General features: G+C 41.3%; 1 protein-coding gene across 5 annotated transcripts in view; it reads right to left on the bottom strand.

The window, feature by feature from the left end:
• golga4 (golgin A4) overlaps window positions 1-13,784 on the bottom strand; it is a 206,774-nt gene extending 192,990 nt beyond the window's left edge. For all 5 annotated transcript variants that reach the window (XM_073052403.1, XM_073052411.1, XM_073052419.1 and 2 more), the window contains exon 1: window positions 13,612-13,784. In XM_073052403.1, coding sequence (XP_072908504.1) covers window positions 13,612-13,671 — 60 coding nt within the window. In that variant the 5' untranslated portion in view covers window positions 13,672-13,784. The remainder of the gene's footprint in view (window positions 1-13,611) is intronic.
• Between the last annotated feature and the right edge of the window lie 11,617 nt (window positions 13,785-25,401).

The raw sequence follows: 25,401 nt of genomic DNA, 5'->3' as shown, positions 1-25,401 counted from the left end.
GCTTGTAAGTCCAAACTTGGATCTGGTTGCGCAGGTAGCCAGACAGGAAACCAGCAAAGATGGACGTGGGAGAATTTATGAAAAACCCGACTGTGGAGGCGCTAGAGGTGGCCACCAAATCAGACTTGTTAAATTTGGCGAAGGGATTGGACCTCACAGAAGTGAGGTCGTCCATGAAAAAGCGGGAGGTGCAAGGGGTCATAACTCAGTATTACATTGGGAAGAATGTGTTCGAAGTTGAGGTATTGGAAAATATCCTTGAAAAAGTACCAGCTAGTGGGATGGATCAGCTAGAGTTGGAGAAATTAAGGTTGGAACATGAATTTAAAATAAAGCAGCTGGAAGTAGCTGAGAGAGAGAAAGAAAGGGCCGAGAAAGAAAGGGAGCAGGCGTTCCACATAAAGGAGTTAGAGGTGAAAAAAGAGCAGGACCAAGCTGAAAAGCAAAGACAGCATGAAATTCAGCTAAAAGAGCTAGAAGTAGCTGAGAAAGAGAAGGAACGAGCCGAGAAAGAGAAGGAACGAGCCGAGAACGAGAAGGAACGAGCCGAGAACGAGAAGGAACGAGCCGAGAAGCAAAGAGAGTATGAGGAGAAACAGAAACAGAGGGAACATGACTTGGAGATGGAGAAGTTAAAGAAAGAGCGAAGAGATCTAGGGTTAGATCGAGAGGAGAGGTTTAATGTTAGTCGGGAGTTGAGGGTAGTACCTCCATTCGAAGAGTCGGATGTTGATAGTTATTTCTTGCTTTTTGAAAAGGTGGCAGTAAATCAGAAGTGGCCCAAAGAGCAGTGGGTGGCGTTGTTACAAAGTGTGTTAAAAGGGAAGGCACAACGAGCATATGCGGCATTGGCCATCGAGGAAGGGGAAGCGGAGAATTATGCCAAAGTAAAGGAGGCCATTCTCCGGAGTTACGAGCTAGTACCTGAAGCTTATAGACAAAGGTTCAGAAATTTACGGAAAGGGTGGAATCAAACGTATACCGAGCTAGCCTATGAAAAGGGTGTGCTCTTGGACCGTTGGTGCACCGCGGAACAGGTGGACGGGGATTATGGGCGTATCAGGGAGTTATTTTTGATTGAGGAATTAAAAGGGTGTGTTCCAGAGGAGATCCGGATGTATTTGAATGAGAAGCCGAGTAAGTCCATCTCAGAAATTGCTAGGTTCGCAGATGAATATGCCTTAACCCACAGGACAAAGTTTTCCTCGCTAAAAGGTTACCCGAGAGACTGTGGGAACGACTGAGAAAGTCCGCCGGCTGAGGCAGAGGTCCCGCCGGGAGCTAGTGGTAAGGTTGAGGGGGAAAGGCCAGGCGGCCCGAGATTTCCGGGCTTGACCTGTTTTAATTGTGGGAAGGGAGGACATATTGCCTCTAGGTGCTTTGCTCTGAGAAAGGAGCCAGAAAAAGGGAAAGCAGTGGTCCCTATCGGGTGTGCCGTGATAATCAGTAAATCGACGAGAGAACCCCGAGTAGACAGAGTACGAGAGGGGTCAGAGACTTGGCTGTCACCCGGAACCGTGTCCGTGAAGGGGGGAGACCCACCCATTCCCGTCCGAATCTGGCGAGACACCGAGGCGGAGCTGTCGTTGATCCGCCGTGAGATACTAGATTTCGGTCGGAGAAGGGGAATGGTCGCCGTGAAGGGGATAGGTACAAGAATAGAAATGGTGCCCCTACATCAGGTAATTATGGATTGTGAGCTGGTATCTGGACCAGTCGAAATAGGGGTGCCATCAGAATTCCCGAGAACTGACGCAGACGTCCTCCTTGGAAATGATTTAGCCGGGGGGCAGGTTTGGACAAGGGTGACACGGCCCAAACAGCCTGTGAGGATTGCAGCCCCGCCCCTCGCATCTCCAGTCTGTACCACAGGCGCGAGCATTCGCAGCCTGTCGAGAAAGGCAGCTGAGAAAATGAGCAGTTTAAATCTGGCCAGTATTGATTTGGCCGAGATGGTCCTACCAACCCTGTACCACGAGGGTTCTGAGAGTGGTAAACCGAAGAGTAGTAAAGTGAAAGGGGTTAAGGGAGAGGAGCTAGATCTGCCCTTAGCGAAGAGAAAGGTCCTAGAGGTAGGAAATAAAGATGAGAAACGGAAAAAGCTGTTAAAAGGTCCAGAGTTGGACATGGATGATCTGTCGGGGGTGACAGCCCTGTTTGAAGAAGTTAAGAGTTGTCAAGGTGTTTCCGATAATGAGATGAAGGCAGTCCTAGATGAAAAGGATGCCATTACCTTGGAGAGGTCTGCTGGGTTGGCAGACGAAGTTGTTTCAGCCCGCGGGGTTGAGTTTACTCCAGAAGGGAGTTGCCCAGAGAGGAACTGGGAGGATCAGGGGAATTTAGAATTTGAAAAGGGTACGGGTATTGAAAGCCTGGAATAGGCAGATGTCCCGTTTGAGTGTGTCCAAGATGCGGATGCACGTGGTACTGAACCTAGTAATGGAGCTCAGAAAAAGTCTGAGGTATTTGATTCAGTTGAAAAGGAATGCAGTCCCTGTGGGTCAGATGGACTGGGTTCAGTGAAGACAGGGTTAACCCTGGTAATTGGGGGAAGGGAGTGTTCCCATGTGTTTGTACACGAAGGGGTGGTGAACCTTAAAGTGGAACTCGACCATGGGGGGATAAACATTATTATTGAAGGGAACAGGAAGTTTGTAGATCCCAAATCGAATGAAGAAAATTTAGATTGGTGTCAGAAGAAGCAACCGGGCTACAGAAACGATGGCTTGGCAACGCGGTGCCTGCGCATCGATTACAGGTTGATTTGGAATGTAAAGGTGCCCCACACGCTGTTGTTATTCAAGAGAGCACTGTGAAAAAGCCGAATTTTAAATGTGGCCTGAGGGAAAGGTTCGAACTGAAACCCATCAGCCTGCACGGTCTTGACAAAAGGGTTAGCTACCTATGTAACATTAAAGAATTGGGTGGAAATTCACACAATGATTTAAGTTTGGAACACGGTGTTGAAAGAATAACCCTTATGGAACGGAAAGGCGGGAGAGTACCTCGCCAAATTACCCAGATCCCCCACGTAGGAACTCACCGGAAAAGAGGTGACGGTTAATGGGGGCGCCATTTTTAAATAGAAAAACCAGCTGTACGGGATTTTGACAAAGCATGTGAATAACAAAGACAACCCCCTTGGAACCCTGCCTGTTGAAATCTGATGCTACCAGCCTTTAGTCAGGGACAAGATGTTACCATATTAACGGAAGTGCCACTGTAATCGTTAACTGTTTAGACACTGAAAAATGTATGACGGTACAGCTCTGTAGTTAAAAGAAAAGCTTTTTTACTATGTTAGATCCTAAAACCCTGTAAAACTCTGTACCACTCCGTTTTAACCGCTGGGAAAAACGTTTTTAAGAGGGGAGGTGTTATGACCCCAGCCCCCTCCTTTGTGAGAATCGCAAGAGCCCTAGTGAAGGGGGGGTCAATGACCCAAGAGAAGAGAAAGATACGTGCGGTGTCCCTCGTTTCACGGCAAGGCAAAAGCTGGCGACTGTGGTCATTGTCTCGTGGAGACACCTTTGTGAATTGGGAACTGTACTACGTGTATACCCTCAGGGCAACGTGGGTGGAGAGACGGAGAGAGATTGCATCATCCCAACCTGATTGACATCTGAGACCCCGTGAGTTCAGATAGAGGGGTTGTAAAGACGGCCCCCCCAGACGCACCAGAAGACACGCTAGAAATCCTGTGACAGCGTTTAATAGCGACAGCCGGTGGGGGGGTTCGTGTGCGTCTTTTCCTTGCCTGGGATTGGCGACCTCACCACGGAAAAACGGCTTAGCTACAGGAGAGGCCACAAGTGAGCGGCCATTCCCCAACGAGACTCCGACGGATCGAACTCATAAAGGTTGGAAAAACCCACCGGGTAACTGTTCCATTCAATCTCTATCTCTCTCCCTCCAACAAAAGTGCACCACCGCGACACCCCAAAAGACGGCAGCTGGTGGAACTGCACTGACCTCAAGAGACTTTTAGATATGCAGCGGACAATATATACCTTACCCCTAGACAACGATAGAGCTTATTTCTTATTGATTATTACTATACCTGCGCTTTAGATTGAGTATTGACAACGTATGTTATCTGAATGTTTGTATTAACTTTACTTTTGTGCCCCTTTATAAATAAAAACGTTTAAAAATGGTACCATCAGACTTCAGTGGACCTCTCTATCTTTGCTGGTAAGTGATCCAGTTATGGGATACGTAACAATATACAGACAAGTTCCTGCTCTTGAAGTCAATAATCAGCTCCTTGGTCTTACTTGGGCTGTGTGAGAGTTGTTATGTGGCACCACTCAGCCACATTTTTAATCCCTCTCTTATACGCTGACACGACCTTGATTCAGCCAATGCCAGCGGTGTCATCTGCAAACTTAAATACGGCACTGGAGCTGTGGTTAGCAGGGGGCAAAGTGCTCCTTGTGGAGCACCTGCACTGATGGAGACCGTGGAGGAGATGCTGTTGCCAATCCAAACTGACTGGGATGAGAAAATTGAGGATCCAACTGCACAAGCTGGTATTGAGGCCAAGGTCTTGAAACTTACTGAGAAGCTTTGAGGGGATGATAGTGTCGGATGTCAAACTGTAGTCAACAAAAATGTGGAGGAATTAGTAATGATCTTTCAAGAATCACAACAATCTGGAATGATTCAAGATCGAAGAAGGGAGCCAAAAGGCAGTAAACTTTAGGCCAGTTAGCTTGACTTAAGTGTTTGGGAAGATGCTAGAGTTCACTGTTAAGGATGAGGTTTCTGGGTACTTGGGAGGCACATAATAGGCCAAAGTCAGCATGGTTTCCTTGGGAGAAATATTGCCTAATCTGTTGGAATATTTTTGTGGCAGTAACAAGCAGGATAGACAATGGAGAGTCAGTGGGTGTTGTTCACTTGGATTTTCAGAAGGCCTTTGACAAGGTCCTGCACACAAGGCTGCTAAATAAGAGCCCATAGTATTACAGGAAAGATACTAGCATAGCTAGAAGATAGCTGACTGGCAAGAAGCAAAGAATGAGAATGGGGGGGCAGGGACGGTCCTTTTCTGGTGGGCTTATTGTGACTACTGGTGCTCTGCAGGAGTCGGTGTTGGGACAGCTTCTTTTCACATTATACATCAATGATTTGGATGACGGACTTGACAGCTTTGTGGCCAAGTTTGCAATGACAGAAGGATAGGTGGAGGGGAGAATCGTGTTGAGGAAGGAGAGAATCCGCAGAATGACTCAGACAGATTAGGAGAATGGGAAAAGTAGCAGCAGTGTAGAGAATTATATGGTCATGCACTTTGACAGGAGGAATAAAGATGTAGAATATTTTCTAAACAGGGACAAAATTCAAAATTCAGAGGTACAATGGGCTTGGAAGTCCTCATGCAGAATTCCTTAAAGGTTAACATGCAGGTTGAGTCGGTGGTAAAGGCAAATACAGTGCTAGCATTCGTTTTGAGGGGACTAGAATATAAAAGGATGGAATGCTGAAGCTTCATAATGCATTTGTCAGACTACACTTCTTTTGCAACAGCAATTAAATTGGTAGTACAAAAAGCCAACAAAAAAAATGAGGTAGTGTTCAATGGGTTCATTTATTATCCATTCAGAAATCTGATGACAGAGGGGAAAAGTTATCCCTAAAATGCTGAGTACATCCACCCTAATGGTAGCAATAAGAGGGCACCTCCTGTATGAAGGGAGTCTTTACTGATGGATGTCGTCTTTGTGAGGCAATGCCTTTTGAAGGTGTCCTCGATTCTGGAGAGGCTAGTGCCCACTGAGAGTATTATGAGCAGTTTTGGGCCCCTTATTTAAGAAAAAATGTGCTAGTATTGCAGAGGGTCCAGAGGAGGTTTACGGGAATGATCCAAGAATGAATGGGTTAACTTATGAGTATTTGTTGGCACTAGGCCTTTACTTGCTGGCATTTAGAAGAATGGGGGGGTGAGATCTCACTGAAATTTATCAAATATTGAAAAGCCTACATAGAGTGGACATGGAGAGGATGTTTCTTTTAGTAAGGGAATCTAGCAGCAGAAGACACAGCTCCAGAATAGCAGAACATTCATTTAGAACCGAGATGAGAAAGAATTTCTTTAGCCAGAGGGTGGTGAACTTGTGGAATTCATTGCCACAGACGACTGTGGAGGTCAAGTCATTGGATACATTTAAAGCAGAGGTCAACAGTTTCTTGGTAAGTAAAGGTGTCAAAAGTTACTGGGAGAAAACAGGAGAATGGGGTTGAGAGGGATAGTAAATCACCTATGACGGAATGGCGGAGCAGACTCAATGTTCCTATGTCTCATTGATGTCTCAATCTTGTTAATACAAGCTGAACCAAATGCATAATGATTAAAATGTGCTAAACAGATGATAATAAAGTACAGAAATTCATTACTTAAATGCAGTGTCCCATTCTTTCTTATATTCCACTGCAGTAAAACTGTAAAAACCCAACAGCCTTAGGAATTTGTTGGTATGTACAAGAAGATTTTCCAGATAATCAAATGTTACACCTAATAATAACCACCAAAGAGAATTTTGTTTACACGTGTTTTAAATATTGCACAGTAGTATAATGTGACTGGAGGGTAATCATCTCTGGAAGACTTTTAGTGCCTTTGCCAGTGATACTTAGAAAAGAACAATATGGCTAATGAAAGTGTAGCTAAAAAATAGTGTAGTGGGCAGGAATTCAGATTAGTTTACCACTGGAATCTCTCCCAGGGCAGAGATTATCCCTTTAATCTTTTGTTACACCTGAACAAAAAAGAACCAATACTGTGGTAATATTTGGTAGTGCTACAAGGGTGGGTTTAAATGAGGTTTTCTATGGTGGTGTGATTCCATGCATCGAGAAGGTAAATGAGGTGAGTGAAGTTACCTGGTTCAGGAGCCTGATGATTATAGGGTAATAAGAGACTCTTTCAGAGGCACATGGCTGAAAGGAAATGCAGAGCTCTATCGGAGTAGGTTAAACAGTAGGCACAACATTGTGGGCTGTACTATTCTATGTCCTTGACCAACACTTCATTCCTTACAACAGGACTTAATTATACTGAAGTGTATAAAATAATGTGGGACATAGATAGGTGAATGCACTCATTCCTTTCCCAGGGTTGGAGAATCAAGAATGAGAAGGCATAGGTTTAGGTTGAGAGGGGAAAATTTTCAGAGGAATCTGAAGGTTAACCTTTTTAAAAATGCTTAGAGTGGTACCTATGCGGATTCAGCTGCCAGTGGAAGTGGTTCAGACAAGTACAATAGCATTTAAAAGATAGCTGTGGCAGATACATGGATTGGAAAGGTATAGAATCTTAGGAGCCAAACACTAGCAAATGGGACTAGCTTGCATGGGGCATCTTGACTGCAATGGACCAGTTAAGGCCAAAGAAGCTGTTTCCAGCGAACCCATGGAGTTTAAAGGGAATGGGAAATTTTAAAGCACTCTGTATTTTGATTGAGTTCCCAACTCCACTGCTAGCTCTGGTTACACACCCAGCCTCAATCCAGACCCCAGCCATGATCCACAACTTACTTGTCTCTGAAAACCTGGGTCATGCTCTGGACTAATGAACAAGTCAGATTTCCAAACAAATTCGATACCCGATTATTGAAACTTCACATTTATAGACCATCATATTTTAATGACTTTGAACAGCTCCCCTTCAAAAGAAAGTTGTCAACACGTACTATAGACCCAGCTTCAATTTACAACGGGCTGAATTGGAACTCTTGGGAAGGAAATCAGATGGACAAAAAGGGGAGACAGGATATTATGGCAGTTAAGGTAAAGGAGAATTATAAACAATTCAATTAATATATTAATAATTTTTTATAGTGCACTTTTCATACAAACAATGTAGTTACAAGTGCATTACAATGGGATAAAATGCAAACATGAAAATAAAAGACAAAAAGATGTTAATTAAAACCAAGGTTTTAAATAGGATTTCTGGCATTTAAAAGTGTCAAATGAGTTTGTGTTCCTTATCATTTCAGGTATGGAGTTCCACGGTTCAGGAACACATTCAAAAAAGCTGACTTTTCTTAATATATTAAGAACAAAAGGGCAGAGAATATATTCAGAACCATGCAGAGAATTACTATTATTTTATTACTACAGGCGGCCCCCGTTTTTTTGAACGTTCGCTTTACGACAGCTTGCTGTTACGAAAGACCTACATTAGTGCCTGTTTTCACTAACCAAAGAGGTTTTCCCTTCTACGAGAAAAAGACGCCCGCTTTATATGTGTGTTTACCCTGAGAAAGACTACAATGACCGTGAAGCTTTGTGTGGGCAGTTGTGTGCGCATGCGTATACGTGCTATGCATGTACGTGCGTAGTTGTGTACATGCACATGTGTGTACATGCTGATTTTTTTTCTCCAAATCGATTTTGGCTCGCTGTCTTCCCGATTTTGATAAGTGAAACTACACTGTACATACAATATTTCTACTTTATATAGGCTGTATATTTATCATATCATTCCTGCTTTTACTATATGTTCGTGTTATTTTAGGTTTTATGTGTTATTTGGCTTGATTTGGTAGGTTATCTTTTGGGTCTGGTAACGCTCTAAAATTTTTCCCATATAAATTAATGGTAACTGCTTCTTCACTTTACGACATTTCGGCTTACAAACGGTTTCATAGGAACACTCTACCTTCAGATAGCGGGGGAAACCTGTACTTATTAGACACTGATATTTAGGGCAGCATTGCAGGTCCTCTTTCTCAGGTAGTGTTCAGGGCTTCCTTCATCACGTCAGGAGCCTCCTCTGTGTTTTCACTACTGAGAGTCGTGCAAGTCCCAGGTGGAGACTCAGGAATACCATCACACTCAGATGTGGAAGGATTCTTCATTGCTGTTTTCATAACAATTTTGTTTTACCAGTCAGGGTTGTTAGCCCTGAGCTGAACCCCCAACCCCAGAGGACCGGTGGACCACCCTTGGACCTGTTTGGCACAAGTGACCCTACCAAGAGCCAAAGCATAATGCCCTGACTCCAGTCAACATAGCTCTCTGGGTCACTGAGGCATGCAAGTCTCCAAATCCTACACCAAGGTTGTGGTCATCTTGGTGGTAGGCAGAAAACAGGTTCCCTTAAAGAACTTTGTGATCATCTTGTGTGCAGCCAAAAAGATATCAGCTGAATCTTAAACAAATACTTCCCATTTGTATTTACTGTGGAGAAGGTCATGGAAGTGAGAGAATTTTAGGGACGGCAACAATTATGTCCTAAAACACATCAGTATTACAAGAGGTGCTTAATGTCTTAAAGCTCCTGAGAGTCAAAGTCACACAACACAGTAACAGTCCATGCCAACCAAATTAATCTCGAGCTAATGCAGTTACTTGCATTTCGCCCATAATCCACAACACCTACATACAACAAGTACATACCAATTGAAACATCTGAAACACTTGCCCCTCAAGTCCCCTTTACATCATTCTCCTGTCACCTTAAACCTATGCCCTCTAGTTTTAGACTCCCCTACCCTGGGAAAAACACTCTCAATCCTCTCTACAATTCAGCCTCACCAATGACTTACACAAATGTAACATCATGTCCCATTTCCTATTCTCAATCCCTATCTGATGAAGAACAGCATGCTGAAGACATTTTTCACCATCCTGTCTACTCATGATGCCACTTTCAAAGAACCATGCACTTGTCCTGCTGTTCCATTACTTTTCCTACTACCATTCATAGTCCAAATCCTATGCTGGTTTGCCTATCCAAAATACATCACCTCACACTGGGCTATATGACAGTACTGAAATCCAATTGCCACTCCGCAGCCCAACTCTCTAGCTGGTGAATATCCCCATAATCTACAATAACCTTCTTCACTATCAGAATGCCTCTGAATTTCAGATCATCCATTAAATTACTGACCAAGCTTCGCATAAGTCATGAATAACATGGGCATCAACACTAATCCCTGTGGACGCCAGTCAGCAGCCTCCATTCCAGAAAACAACCTTGAATCATCACCCTGCTTCCCATTTCTGAACAATTTTGAATCCATCTAACTAGCTCTCCCTGGATTCCATGGGACCCATCCTTGCAGACCAGCCTACTATGTGGCACCTTAAAGGCCTTTAGCTGAAGTCCAAGTAGACAAATACCACTGCCCTACCCTGATGTAACTCTTCAAAAAAAACTTTTAGGTTCAGCAAGCACAACTTAGCACACAAATACATGCTGACTTCTAATTTTATTGTCTATCCAAATGCTGGTAGATCCTACACCTCAGAAATCCCCGCTACTGACATCAGGGTGACCAACCTATAGTTCAATAGCATCTCCTTGTTACCCTTCTTTAAAAAACTGAACGTTAATCACCTTTCAGTCTTCAGGAACTTCACCAGGAGCTAAAGATCTCCACAAGTGCCTCTGCAATTTCTTCACTCACCTCTCACAAAGTCTGAAAATACACATGGTCAATCCCTGGGGATTTATCCATCTTAATGTACTGCAAGTCTGCAAAGACCTCCTCCTTGGGAATAAAAATTTCATTCGAACAGCTTTGTTTGTCTCTTAAGTAACTGTGATTTTCTCCTCAGTGCACATCAAGGAGCAATATTTTTTTTAAATCTCCCCCATCTCCTACAGCTTGGGACACAGGCAGCCCTGCTGATCTCCCCAACCACCCTTTTATTCTTAATATAGCTATAGAGCCTCTTGTTATTTTCACTAACCCTACCTACCAGAAAAATCTCATAGTGTCTCTGCCCTCGTGATTTTCCTCTGTAGTCCAGGTACTTTAGTAGTCATCAAGGAATTAACTCATCCCTGACATCCTAAACCCAATGTAAGCTTCCTTTTTACAAGAACCTCAACATCCCTCGTAAACCAACATTCACTCAATTTGTCAAGTTTATCCTTCACCCTGAAAGGAACACACTGCTGCTGGACTCTTTATATTACCCTCTTAAAAGCCTCCCACTTGCCTTTCGTTCCTTTCCTTCCAAACAGTCTCACGCAATCAACCTCCGCTAGATTCTGCCGAATTCCCCTAAAATTAGACTTGCTCTTGTTTAGGACCTTTTTCTGCTCTAGTCTTATCCTTTTCCATCAACATCTTAAAATTATAACAATAAATATTTAAATAAATACAACATGATCACTCAAGGTAAAGTGCTCCCTGAATGGCTCTTCATAATTCTACAACTGAATCTGGTCCAGAAAATGCAGTCAGTTCAAAAGAGTTCATTAGGGAGCTTGAGGAAAGCTTTGCACCAAAGACCCTGCAATCTCTGAAATACAATCCCTTTTATCATGCCTGTTACTGCAAGGCATCAGGCCAAATGGAATTTCTGGCATTTAACTGTTTTCCTATTATAAATCTGCCTAAATGGCCAATCACATTTAAGATCTTAAAGAAAGAAGGAAAAATAAATGATATTTTTTTTATTTTGGTGAATGTACTATTTGAAGAGAAAACATATAGAGATGAAAACAATATTAAGGAAGAATTTGAACATTTTAGCCTTTACAACAAATGCTAAAATGCAAATTGTATTTAGCCTTCAGTAATTTTTTTCATGGCATTCAATGACAGAGCTATACCAAAAACTAATAAATGTTTATGTCAGTTTATTGATTTGTAATTTATTGATAATAGATAATGTTGCAAGCTGAACAACACTGAGTGACTCTCAACCAACGGTAATCATTTCCCCACTTTTACATCAGTGCCAAAAGATCCAAAGTCAAAGTGAAATTTATTATCAAAGTACTATACTGTACATGACCTTGAGATTCATTTTCTTGCAGGCATTTACAGTGACATACAAGAATACAGAATTTATGAAAAACTACTTAAAGACTGGCGAAGAACAATGTGCAAAGATGACGAATTGTCAAATATAAAAACAAATGCCACCGAGAACATGAGTTGCAGAGTCCATGAAAGTGAGTCTGTAGGTTGTACTGAGTAAAGTTATCCACGGATCACAGGTGTAGTGAGTCAACCTACTGGAGTGACATAGATTACCTGATTGGGTGGTGCCTGAACAACAATCTCTCATTCAACGTCAGCAAAACTTAAGAGATGATTGTTGACTTCAGGAAGGGAAAGGAGGACAAATATGCACCAGACTACATTGGGGTGGAGTAAGTCAGCAACTTTCAATTCCCGGGTATTAACCTATCAGATGACCTGTCTCTGGGCCCATCACATAGATGTAATCATAAGGAAAGCGTGCCATCATCTCTATTTAGGAGTTAAGGTGGTTCAATTTTCCATCAAACACTTGATCAAACTTCTACAGATATACAGTGAAAGTATCTTGACAACATACATCATGGTATGGTTCAGTAATTCGGCAGAGAGTTGTGGATTCTGCCAATAAATCATGAACACATCTCTCCCCATCACTGGTAGTATCTGCAGCAGGTGATGCCTTAAGTCAACATCTGTCATCAAAATTCCCCAAACTTGCAAGGATTGCCATATTCTCACAGAAGCCTGAAGTCCCACACCCCTAGGTTCAAGAACAACTATTTCCCTTCAACCATTCGGTTCATGAACCAACTACCAAAACACTAATCGCTACCGCCTAGCAACGCTATGCAATAAAATTGTCTTATTTTTGTTCTAATTTCCTTGTTTAAAAAAAGTGTACAACTTCTGTTGGTTTTTTCCTCTTTCAAAAGTTATGTGATTTCATGCGTCTGTGATGCTGTTGCAACTAAGTTTTTCACTGCACCTGTGATAAACACCACACCGACTTTAAAAGCCCCAAAAATCTTGTCTTCAAAACCCTCCAGGACATAGAATTACAAAGTTTCACCAACCTCTGATAAAAGAGGCAAAGCATCTCAGTTCTAAACACCCTTTAATTTTACAACTACATTTATAATCCTCCAGCTGGTGGAAATATTGATATATACCCCCACCTTAAGATAGATAGATAGATACTTTATTCATCCCCATGGGGAAATTCAACTTTTTTCCAATGTCCCATACACTTGTTGTAGCAAAACTAATTACATACAATACTTAACTCAGTAAAAAAATATGATATGCATCTAAATCACTATCTCAAAAAGCATTAATAATAGCTTTTAAAAAGTTCTAAGTCCTGGCGGTAGAATTGTAAAGCCTAATGGCATTGGGGAGTATTGACCTCTTCATCCTGTCTGAGGAGCATTGCATCGATAGTAACCTGTCGCTGAAGCTTCAATAAAATCACTCTTTATTCTTCTCGATTCAATATAGCTCTAAATTCTCAACACTTTCTTCCCAGGAACTAGCCTTTCGGAGCACCTCCAATGCCAGCATTTCTCTTTTTTTTAAATAAGGTGACCAAAACTGTGGTAAGTACTCCAGTTATGGCCGCACCAACTCCCTCCATACCTGAATCAAGGTGACAGTCTTAATCATAAACTTCATCCTGCCCCTTATTAGAAAATAATAAATCCTAAAGAACTTAAATACTAAACCATTGTCCGACTCACACATCTTGTGTTTATGATCTGACCTCCAGTCCCCAGTCTCACCAACACAAAGTGACCCACCCCCATCCGTAGGAGCAGCAGGGCCAATTTACAAGCCCTTCCCCCGTCCCACAGCACCAGCGCCGCCGGCCTCTCACCTGCCCACTTTTGGCCGGTGACTGCTCTTCATTAATCTTCTGCTTGAGTTTCTTGAACATGGCTGGGGCCGAAGCGGTGCTGTCAGTGGCTCCGCCGTTGATTCCGAGGCTGCAGAACCGTCCGTTGCTGCCGGTCCAGCGGCCCAGCCGCGACTCACTCACCCCGTGGTAGCGCAACGCGCATGCGTCGGTGACGTGGCCAAAATTGCGCGACACGGATGTGCGAGAGTCCTGGGCCAGCCCGGCCAGAGGGAGGCGCTGTGGGCGGGTTTGAGCCGAAATCTCCATTGCCGTTTCGGGATGTTGCGCGATGCAAAACTTCGGAAAGTTAATAATTCGTACCCAGAACAGACAACCTCACCTGAGAACCAAAAGTGTTGCTTCACCTGCTAAGAATTAACAGAATTTTACTTGAAATGCTGAAAAGTTGGCAGAATCTGTGCTTCAGCGTTAGGGATCCTTATTCCCAGCTTTTCAACAGAGGTAAACATGACACATGCAAATAATTTCTATTTTCACCTCAAGCCATTTGGTACTTTTGGCAGGATCTAGTCGGCAAATAAATTGAACACAATAATGAACAGCAGCCAAAATATACAGACGTCGGATCCTGGTTCCCTAAATAGCTCGGAACTGAAGGGAGTTGAATGTCAATCATATTGTTTATTCTGCAGAATTTGGTTAAGGACGGATTTCACTAATAACATTAGTGAGCCAGATCCTTTCATAAACTTAACCAAATAGCTTGGAGCATTTTTCCCACTGTACACCCTTGATTTGAGATGATCTCACCGTGGAGGGCTGATCATCAGATACAACGTGTTGGAGTACAGGAAGGAGATAGAGATCTTAAAACAAGTTGTCGTGACAACAGCTTTTCCCTCAATGTCAGCAAAATAAAAGAGCTGGTTATTGACTTCAGGAAAGGGGTTAGTGGACATACTCCTGTCTAAGTCAGCGGTGTTGTGGTCAAGAGGGCTGAGAGCTCCTTAGAGAAAGCATCACAAATAACCCAACTTGGTCAATCATTTTGACATTGTGGCCAAGAGAATCCATCAGCACCAATACTAACTCTAGAGGCGAAAGAATTTTAGCATGTACCCTATGACCCTCACTGTTTTTTTAAAGATTCCCCATAGAGAGCATCCTAAACTGATGCATCATTGAGCGGGAGCAGTGAGAGAGTCTCCACAACTTCGGCAATCTTCAACAAGATCCTACCACCAAACACACCTTTACCTTCCCCCCCCCCCACCCACTATCTGCTTCCCACAGAGATTGCTTCCTCCATGATTCCTCTTCTCCATTCGTCACTCCCCACTAATGTCCCTCCTGGCACTTATTCCTGTCAGTGACAAAATTGCTATACCTGCCCTTTCACCTCCTCCCTCACTTGCTCCAAACAGTCCTTCAATGTGAAGTAACACTTCACCTGTGAATCTTTTGGGACTATCTGCTGTATCCAGTGCTCCTCATGCAGAATATCCTATGTTGGTGAGACCCGACATAGATTGGGGGACGGCTTTGTCAACTGCTCTTCATCCACAAGAGGGATTTCCCTGTGGCTAACCATTTTATTTCCTATCCCCATTCCCATTCTGATTTGTTGGCCCGTGACCTCGTCTTCTGCCACTATAAGATCACGCTCAGGTTAGAGGAACAACATCTCATATTCTGTCTTGGTAGCCCCCAACATTGATTTCTGCAACTTCCAGTAATTCCCCCCCCCTCCCCCTTCCCAGTTCTTCATTGCCCTACTCCAGCCTCTTGCCTTTTCTGTTCAACTATCTATCACCTCCCCCCGGTACCCCTCCTCCTTCTATTTCTCCCCTATTAGATTCCTTCTTCTCCAGCCCTTTACCTTTTCCAACGATCACCTCCCAACTTCTTATTTCATCCCTCCTCCCCCACTCACCTGGCTACACATATCACCTCTAGCTTGCCCTCCTTCCCCTCCCCCCACCTTCTTATTCCGGCATCTTTCCCTTTCCAGTCCTGGCGAAGGCTTGAAGCTTGAAAATTCAACTTTATATTCATTTCAGTAGACGCTGCCTGGCCTGCTGAGTTCTTCCAGCATTTTGTGTGAGGTGTATCATGGCTTGGTATAGTAACTACTTTGCTGTAAGAAATCAGAGAGCTGTGCACACAGCCCATCAGCCATGGAAACCAGCCTCTGTCTCATTTACACAGTGAGCATAATCAAAGACCCTACCCACCCCTCCCATCGGCCAGATGGTATAAAAGCTTGAAAATACAGTATGTACCACCTGGCTGAAGGACAACTACCATTCTTTTGTTGTGAGACTACAAAATGGCCCCCTCGAATGATTAGATGGACTCTTGACCTTACTGACTACCTCATTATGGCCTTCCACCTTATTATCTGCCTGTACTGCACTTTCTCTGCAAATGTAACACTTTATTCTGCAAGGTTTCCCTTGCACTGTCTCATTTGCATTGATGTGTTATTGATACGCAAAACAACATTTGATACCAATACAAATGACAATAGTAAATCAATTTACCAATTTTAAAACTGAGTTAAAAATGTGTCATAAACACAAGAGGTTCAGCAGATGCTGAAAATCCAGTGTGATGCACACAAAATGCTGGAGGAGCTCAGCAGGTCAGGCAGCGTCCATGGAAAGTAATAAACAGTCAACGTTTTGGGCTGAGACTGATGTTAAGTGGCCCAAAACACCAACTGTTAAATATGTGTGTGAAGTTATACCCTTCTGCATAAAGCACACAATCTAATGCATGTAACCATTCCACTCTCACTGAAGAGAAGGATGATCAGTCAGTGTGCTGCCAAATGCTGAAGCATCGATCAAGCTCACCCAGATTACACAAGGCTCCCATTGACTGGGTGGCAAAGCAAGCAGAGCAGATGCCTCGTGTCGCCAGCAATATAGAATTCAGTTGTGATCTCTGATGTTGCCTGTGTGCAGTTTGCATATTCTCCTTGTGAGAGTGGGGAAAGGGAGAGGAGTACAAGCTGGCAGCTCTTAGGTGAAACGAGGTGAGGTTGGGGATGGTGTGGAATATGGTAGGAAGCCGGTGAAGGGAGAGTAGGGAATGACATGAGAAGCAGAAATATGATCATTGGAAGAGACAAGGGGCTGAGGAAGAAGGGATCTGATAGGAGAGGACTTCAGACTATGGAATGTAAGGAATGGAGGTGAGAAACCAGAGGAAGGTTAAGGTAATAGGCATGTTTTATGAGGATGGCAAAAGGAAAAGAGAATGGGTGGAGAAGCCTGAGGAACAAGAGGAAGTACATGGGGGGGGGGGGGGGGAGTTGGAGACAGAGGGGAATGGTAACCAGCAGATAGGGCAATCAGCACTGAACCCATCAGGTCAGAGAGTATCCAATGGAATCTGAGGTACTACTCCTCATATCTGCATCTGGCCACCATATGGCAGAAGAGGAAGCTGTGAACAGATATGTCACAGTGGGAACGGGAAGTGAAATTAAAACAGTTGGCCTCTGGGAGATCCTGGCTGTTGAGGTGGAAGGATCGAAGATTATAAACAAAGCAATCTCCCAGTCTGCGTTGGGTCTCCCTGATACAGAGACTGCACCAGGAGGACCAGGTTCACATATGAAGTGCTGCCTCATCTGGAAGGGTTGTTTAGGCTCCTGAGTGGGGAAGAGGGGCAGGTGTGAAACTTTGCAGGTTTGCAGGGATAAATGCTTGATCAGTGGGGAAGAACAAGCAAACAAGGAAATCACTGAGGGAGTAATCCCAGAGGAAAGCAGAGAGGGGTGGGGAGGGAAGGGGAAGATATGCCTGGTGGTAGTGGAGATGGCAAAGGTTGTGGAGATGATGTGTTGGATACAGAGGCTAGTTAGGTGGTAGATGAGGATAAAGGGACATAACCTTTGTTATGTCAGAGGGGAGATGGGGTCAGGGCAAATGTATAGGAAATTGAGGAGATACAAATGATGTCTGCATTGATAGCAATGGAAGGAAAACCCATTTTTTGTAAAGAGCACAGAAGGCCCCTTTGGACTACAATGTTGCACCAAACTAATTAAATTCAGAATTAACTACCTAATTAAACTAATCCCTTCCACCTGCACAGATCCATATCCCACCCCATCCCCACCATTCTCTGCACATGTATGTGCCAATCCAAAATCCTTTATAATATTTGGCTCCACTACCAGCCCTGGATGTGCATTCTCTGTGTAATAAAACTTGCCCACATATCTCCTTCGAACCTGCTGCTTGTCAGCTTAATGCAAGCCCTCTTGAATTAAACATTTCAACCACAGAAAAAGATACCAGCTGCCTGATCTGTCTCTACCCCTAATGAGCTCATTAACTTCAACCCACTTCCATTGCACCAAAGTTTTTACAACCTCTCTTAAATAGTGTCTATCCTTCAGTCCAGGCAGTATTGTGGTAAACCTCTGAAACACTCAGGTTCTGTGGACTGCGTAAGTCTAGGGAAAACAATCCCCAAAGTTGAATTTAAGGATGGAGACTTTGTAAAAGTTTCTTAGCTTCTTCAGGCTTTGTAAACCAAGAAACCTTATTATCAGAAGTAGTAACCTTGAGTTTACACGGATCTCTGAGAGAAAGGTGACAGCCAAGCTTAAAAAGATCAGACATGACCTCTTTAAAAGCCTGTCTAGCTCTTAGAACTTCTGGTGGATAACCTTGAACGATCCGAAACTGTTGATCACAAAATTGTAATATACGTTTCTTCCTTGAGTCACGAAGGATCTGTTCTTTAATCTGATAGTCATAAAAGCGAATGATAATAGAGCGAGGTTTGGCAGGATCCCAATTAGGCGGGGTAACTCGGTGAACGCGCTCAAATTTTGGTAGTTCCGATAATATATCAGGGAATAAACAATCTCTGGCCCCGACAAACGTGTGAGATTGAGATGCAAGGCCACCCCGAAACCCCCTGTTTGTGTGGATGCTCCGTGATCTGTTACCCTGTTACAAATCAGTACCATGAAATAACAGACAATACACCACATACAATTAAACAATTTAGCTTTATAATTCTTAATTTGAATTAAGGGTTAGTAAAGAAAAAGCAAAAAGAAAGAAAAGGGCCCGTTTTAATGAAACAGTCTAACGTGCACAAGTTGGAGCTCACGGTTCCCCCTTTGCTGATCCTCCTTCGATCTCCACAGGCTTCGTTGGATCTTGACCCTGCTCCAGATCGAACCCTACAACCTCTTCTCTCTGGCGTATTCTGCCTTCATGTCATGCTGAACAAAAAACCCAGCTCACCCCAGTGTCCGGCACACAAGACACTGTGTCTCTCATTCGAGGGGGCCATTTTGTAGTCTCAAAATCTTTCAGCATTTGAGCACAAAAATCAATAGGTTGATTACCCTCCAGTTTTTCAGGAAGTCCAAGAATTCTGATATTGCACCTTTGGTTCCTTATCTCCAAATCTGTAAGTTTCTTCAGTAACGCGTCATATTTTTTCAGTTGTTCCTTAGAAATTCTCTTGAAACCTTCGATATCCTTCTGCAACACCGGCAGAGATTCTTCATATAGCTTAATACGAATTCCGTGGTCATTTACAGTCTGCTGTATACTTCCAAGTTTCCGATTAAGCGTTTTCAGTTCAGATTTAACCAGGTCGAAGGAATTCTGTAACAAATCAAACTTGGATTCCAAGTCATCCAGTTGAAATTAGCAAACTTATTTACTTTACTTTTTTTTGTATATATATATTTACAATCATTTATTCAGCGCAGCTATACATATATATTTTCTGGAGTCACCGGAGTTTTGGGTTGGGAACGTTAGAATTAGTCTTCAGCCTCCCTTGGCTGATTTCTCTCTTTGGGGGGACGGAGGGGGGAAATGGGTTCTTCTATAAAGCTGATTGGATGTTTTCACTGTTTTACTTATTCACTATCTACATGTCTGTGATTACCTTTTATACATTACTAAAGGATACTTGATGGATTCTTTTATTAATATACTCAGTTTTAATGTGAAAGGTCTAAATAACCCTGTTAAACGAAATAAGATTTTCTCTTATATCCGGAAACTTAAAACTCATAGAATCTTTCTCCAAGAATCCTATATTTGTAAAGATGATATTTCACATTCTTTCAAAGGATGGAAGGGTATACACTTTTGCTCACCCTCTCAATCTAGATCGAGAGGTATCTCTATCCTGTTTGATCAGAATTTATCCTTTATTCAACATAATGTAATTTCTGATATAAATGGGCGCTTTGTTATTGTTTCGGGTAGTCTTGGGAATAAACTAATTGTATTTGCGAATGTATACGCTCCAAATACAGATGACTCCTTGTTCTTTGAACATCTTTTCTCTTTTCTGCCTGATTTGAATCGGTATTCCTTAATAATGGGTGGAGATTTTAATTTTTGGCTTGACCCTATATTAGACCACTCTTCAAGTAAAACCCATCACTAATAAATCAGTCTTACTTTTAAAATCTTTTTTATCTCAATGTGGTATTCTTGACGTGTGGCGTTTTTTTACACCCTCAAGAAAAGGAATATTCATTTTTCTCTCAGGTTCATCATATGTACTCTCGGATTGATTATTTTTTTATAGATAGAAACTTGCTTCCATTGGTACGATCCTGTGATTATAAGGAGATTGCTTTGTCTGATCATGCACCTGTGCTTTTGGCTTTAAGATTACCTGTTTACGCTGTACCAAATAGAAGTTGGCACTTTAACTTATCATTGTTATCTGATAAAAATTTTCTAAAGTTTTTGGAAAACCATATTACTTTTTTCTTTAAAGAAAATTTTAAAGGAGATACTGCTGGTAATATAGTCTGGGATACTTTTAAAGCATATATTCGTGGAGAAATTATCTTTTACTCTGCCTATATAAAGAAAAAAGCTGACAAAGAAAGGTCTGACCTAGCAGCGATATTAAAAGATCTTGATTGAAAGTATGCCCTATCTCTAGATCCAAGTGTATATAATAAGCGTATTGAAATCCAATCCAAGTATAATCTTCTGCTGACTTACCCAATTGAATGACAGCTGTTGAGAGATAAAACTCAACTTTACATTCACGGGGATAGAACTGCTAGTTTATTAGCCAATTGCTTAAAATCTTTTACAGTTAGTCGTCAAATCACAGAAATTTTTAAAGATAATGGAACTAAGACATCCAACCATTCTGAAATTAACAATGTATTTAAAGACTTTTACCTTAAGTTGTATCAGTCTGACTCTTCTTCAGTTGATACCTATATGAATGCTTTTTTCAGTAATATCAACATTCCTATATTGTCTGCTGATAGCCTAACACAGTTAGATCAGCCTATTTCCAATGAAGAAGTGGCTGAGGCTATACATGCTTTACATTCTGGTAAGACCCCAGGACCTGATGGCTTTCCTGGGGAGTTTTATAAAACTTTCACTACGTTACTTACACCTTATTTATCCTCTGTTTTATCAGAGTCCTTTAAATCAGGTAAACTCCCTCAATCTTTTTATAAAGCTTTTATTTCTCTTATTCTTAAAAAAAATAAAAAAATCCAGCTGAATGTTCTTCATACAGACCGATTTCTTTATTAAATGTTGATGCAAAAATTTTAGCCAAAATCTTAGCTTGAAGACTTGAAAATATTCTACCATCGATTATATCACATGACCAGACAGGATTTGTTAAAAATCGTTACTCATATTTTAATATACGTCGGTTATTGAATGTGATATATTCACCATCCAAAAAAATATCAGAGTGCATATTATCCTTAGGTGCAGAAAAAGCCTTTGATAGGATTGAGTGGAATTATCTTTTTAAGACCTTAGAAAAGTTTAATTTTGGGCCTAATTTTATTCGTTGGGTTAAATTAATTTACTTGTCTCCTACCGCTCAGGTTATTACTAACTCCCAAATTTCTAAGCCCTTTAAATTACAGCAGGGAACTAGACAAGGACGTCCTCTTAGTCCTTTACTTTTTGCTTTAGCTATAGAACCCTTAGCAATAGCACTTCGAGAAGCTAAGGACATTTCTGGTATACTAAGGGAAGGTATGTCTCATAAAATTTCATTATACGTTGATGATATTTTACTTTTTATCTCTAACACTGAAACTTCTTTACCTTTGGTTCTTTCTTTAATCTCCCAGTTTAGTTCTTTTTCAGGATATAAGCTGAACCTACATAAAAGTGAGCTATTTCCTTTAAATGACCTAATCTCATCAAATGCCAGATTTCCGTTCAAAGTTGTTACAAGTCAATTTACATATTTAGGTGTAACAATTACTAAAAACTTCAAGAATTTATTCAAAGAAAACTTAAACCCCTTATTGAATTATATGAAAAAGACACTTTCTAAATGGTCCCCTCTTTCTTTATCCCTAATTGGCCGAATTAATTCGATTAAAATGAAGATTCTTCCTAAATTTTTATATCTTTTTCAGGCCTTACCTATTTTTATTCCTAAGACGTACTTTGATTCTTTAGATTCTGTTTTAACCTCTTATATTTGGAATAATAAACAAGCTCGTTTAAGTTTACTTACAAAGAAGTAAAGAGATGGGTGGACTAGCCCTACCCAATTTTAGGTTTTACTATTGGGCTGCCAATATAAGGAATATTACTTTCTGGTCCTATTATATTTATCGTAAAGATTGCCCATCATGGGTCTCCTTAGAAGTTAATTCTGTAAAAAATTCCTCTATTGTCTCTCTTCTTGGATCATACTCTTCTTTCTCAGCAAATAAAACAACAGATAACATAATTGTTAAGCAAACTTTAAGGATCTGGTTTCAATTTAGAAAATTTTTTGGTTTAGCGAATTTTTCATTATCATCTCCCATTCTCCTTAATTTTTTTTTATCCCTTCCATGACTGATAAAGTCTTTAAAGATTGGGATGAATTAGGTATTAAGTGTTTTTGGGACCTGTTTACCTCAGGATCTCTTGCTTCATTTGACCAATTGTCAAATAAATTTGCACTCCCAAAATCACATTTTTACAGATACCTTCAAATTAGAGATTTTCTACGTTTCCAATTACCGGTAGCTACTTTTCCTATAGGTCCTGATAAAAATTTACTAGACGATCTTTTAAATTTAAAACCTTTTGTTAATGGTTCTATTACCGCTATCTATAACTTGTTGATTGATTCTAGACAAGACTTCTTAGATAAAATAAAAAAAGCTTGGAAGGATGACCTAAATTGTCAGATTTCTGATGAAAGATGGAATAAAATCCTTAAATGGGTTAATAAATCATCTTTCTGTGCTCGTCATTCTCTTCTACAATTTAAAGTGGTTCATAGAGCTTACATTTCTAAACAGAAGCTCTCCAGTTTTTACCCGAATGTTTCTCCACTTTGTAATAAATGCAACTCTGCTGATGCCTCTTTAATTCATATGTTTTGGTTTTGCCCTACAATTGAAAAGTTTTGGCGGGAAGTATTTCATACTTTCGCTCAACTTTTTAGGGTCCAATTTGACCCAAATCCCCTTACTGCCTTGTTTGGTATTATTGCAAATGAAGATATAACTTTAAATACTCCTAACCTACAGGTTTTAGTTTTTACCTCTCTTTTAGCAAGAAGAGCAATCTTGCTTAAATGGAAGGAGTCTACCACTCCTACACATTTTCAATGGCTACGTGATATTATGTCTAAAATATTTAAATTTAGAAAAGATCCGCTGCTCAGTCTTAAATTCAAGACAATCTTTTTATGATATATGGGGACCTTTTCTAAATTACTTTTCCAATTTATAAAGTTTAACAGTGCACAGACTTTTATGTATATTTTTATCTTCTCTTCTTAAGTGAATATGGTTTTTTTTTCTAATTATCCATTGTCATCCATCTGCTTTTTTCTTTGGTAGTTGGTAGGGGGTTGACTTTTTTATATATATAAAAAAATTTCTTTTATGATGTATGACCTATCTTTAAATTTTTGATTACAGAGTGGTATACCTTTATGTGTTATGCTATAACATTTTGATCAATTTTATTACAATATCTGAATGTACACAAGTTATGTTGAGATGTATCTATGTGTTGCACTCTGTAAATCTTTTTTTTCTTCTGAATAAAAATATTGTAAAAAGAAAAGATAAATACCAACATAAGTAAATCATTTACAACCTCGCTTACATCCGTCCCCTCCAAATCCCTCTTTAATCCTTACATAGTTCTTCCCTCTCAGAATCAGAATCAGGTATGCATGTCATGAAATGTCTGTTTTGTGGCAGCAGCACAGTGCAAGACATAAATATTATTCTAAGTTACAATAAATAAATAGTGCAAGAGAAGAATAACAGGGTACTCTTCAATGGTTCATGGACAATTCAGTAATCTAATGGCAGAGGAGAAGAAGCCATTCCTAAGATGTTGAGTTGGGTCTTCAGATCCTGTATCTCCTTCCTGATGGTAGTGATGAGAAGAGGGTGTGTCCTGGATGGGGAGGGTCCATAGTGATGGAGACCACCTTCTTGAGGCACCACCCCATGATGGAGCTATCTGAGTCTGCAACCCTCTGTAGCTTCTTTCAAACCTGCAAATTGGAGCCTCAATAACAAACAGTGATGCAACTGTCAGAATGCTTTCCCATGGTACATCTGTAGAAATATGCTAGAGTCTTTGGTGACAAACCAAATCTCCTCAAACTCCTAATGAAGTACAGTATTTGCTTCCTTTGTGATTGCATCAATGTACCAATCCAAGGATAGATCACTGAAATGTTAATGCCCAGGAACTTGAAGTTAATCACACTTTCCACTGCTCACCCTTCAATGTGATCTTGTTTGTGTTCTCCTGACTTCACTTCATATTCCTGAAGTCCACAATCGATTCCTTGGTCTTGCTTACATTGAGTGCAAGGTTGTTCTTGTGATTTCACTCAGCCAGCTGATCTCACACTCCTGTATGCCACCTCACTGTCATCTGAGGTTCTGACAATAACAGTGGTGTCATCATAGATGATGTTTGAGCTATGACTAGCCACACACTCATGCATGTAGAGTGGAGCAGAGCAGTGGGTTAAACAGGGATCCTTGGGGTGTAATGGGTTGTTTCTCAGTGATGAGAAGATACTATCACTGATCCACGTTGACTGTGGACTCTTTATGAGGAAGTCAATGATTCAGCTGCAGAGGGAGACCAAGAGGCCTAGATTTTGAAACTTGTTGATCAGTAGTGAATGAATGATGCTATTGAATGTGGACCTGTCAATATTAAACAGCAACCTGTGCTACATTTTGATGTTGTCTAGCTAGATGGAGAGCCAATGAGATTTCATTCATGGCAGACTCGCTGTGGCGTTAAGGAACTTGCAGCAGGCTCAGGTCCTTGCTGAGGCAGGAGTTAATTCTAGCCATAACCAAACTCTCAAAGCACTTCACAGTAGATGAGAGAACTACACTCCCTAGCTACCCTCTTGCTTTTGATGTACTGTATGCTTGAGGATTCTCTGCAATCTGACCTGCCAGGAGTCTTTCGTGGCCCAGGTTCTTCTAATTCCATTCCTGAGTTCTTCTCTAGCTTCTTTATAATCTTCACGAGCACGGCTTGATTTTAGCTTCCTAAACCTTGCGTACTTTTTCATCTTGACTAAATTCACTTCGACTTGATATTCAAGGTTCCCATACCTTGCTGGCGTACAAAGACAGGAATCAAAAGGTTGAGCATGGTGAGACTAATGTTTTCAGTTGTGTCCATTTTTGAATGTGAGCAGTTTTGTATGAAAGGCAAATGAGCTTAGATCAGCATGTGAAATTATGGCATTATAGCCATAAGTAAAACTGGGTTGCAGGGGAGACAGGATTGGCAGCTCAGCGTTTCA

This window comes from Hemitrygon akajei, chromosome 1 (genome assembly GCF_048418815.1).
Source record: "Hemitrygon akajei chromosome 1, sHemAka1.3, whole genome shotgun sequence".
In the NCBI taxonomy this organism is placed as follows: Eukaryota; Metazoa; Chordata; class Chondrichthyes; order Myliobatiformes; family Dasyatidae; genus Hemitrygon; species Hemitrygon akajei.
Note: the sequence above shows the minus strand (reverse complement) of the source record. Positions and strands in the feature narration are given on the sequence as shown.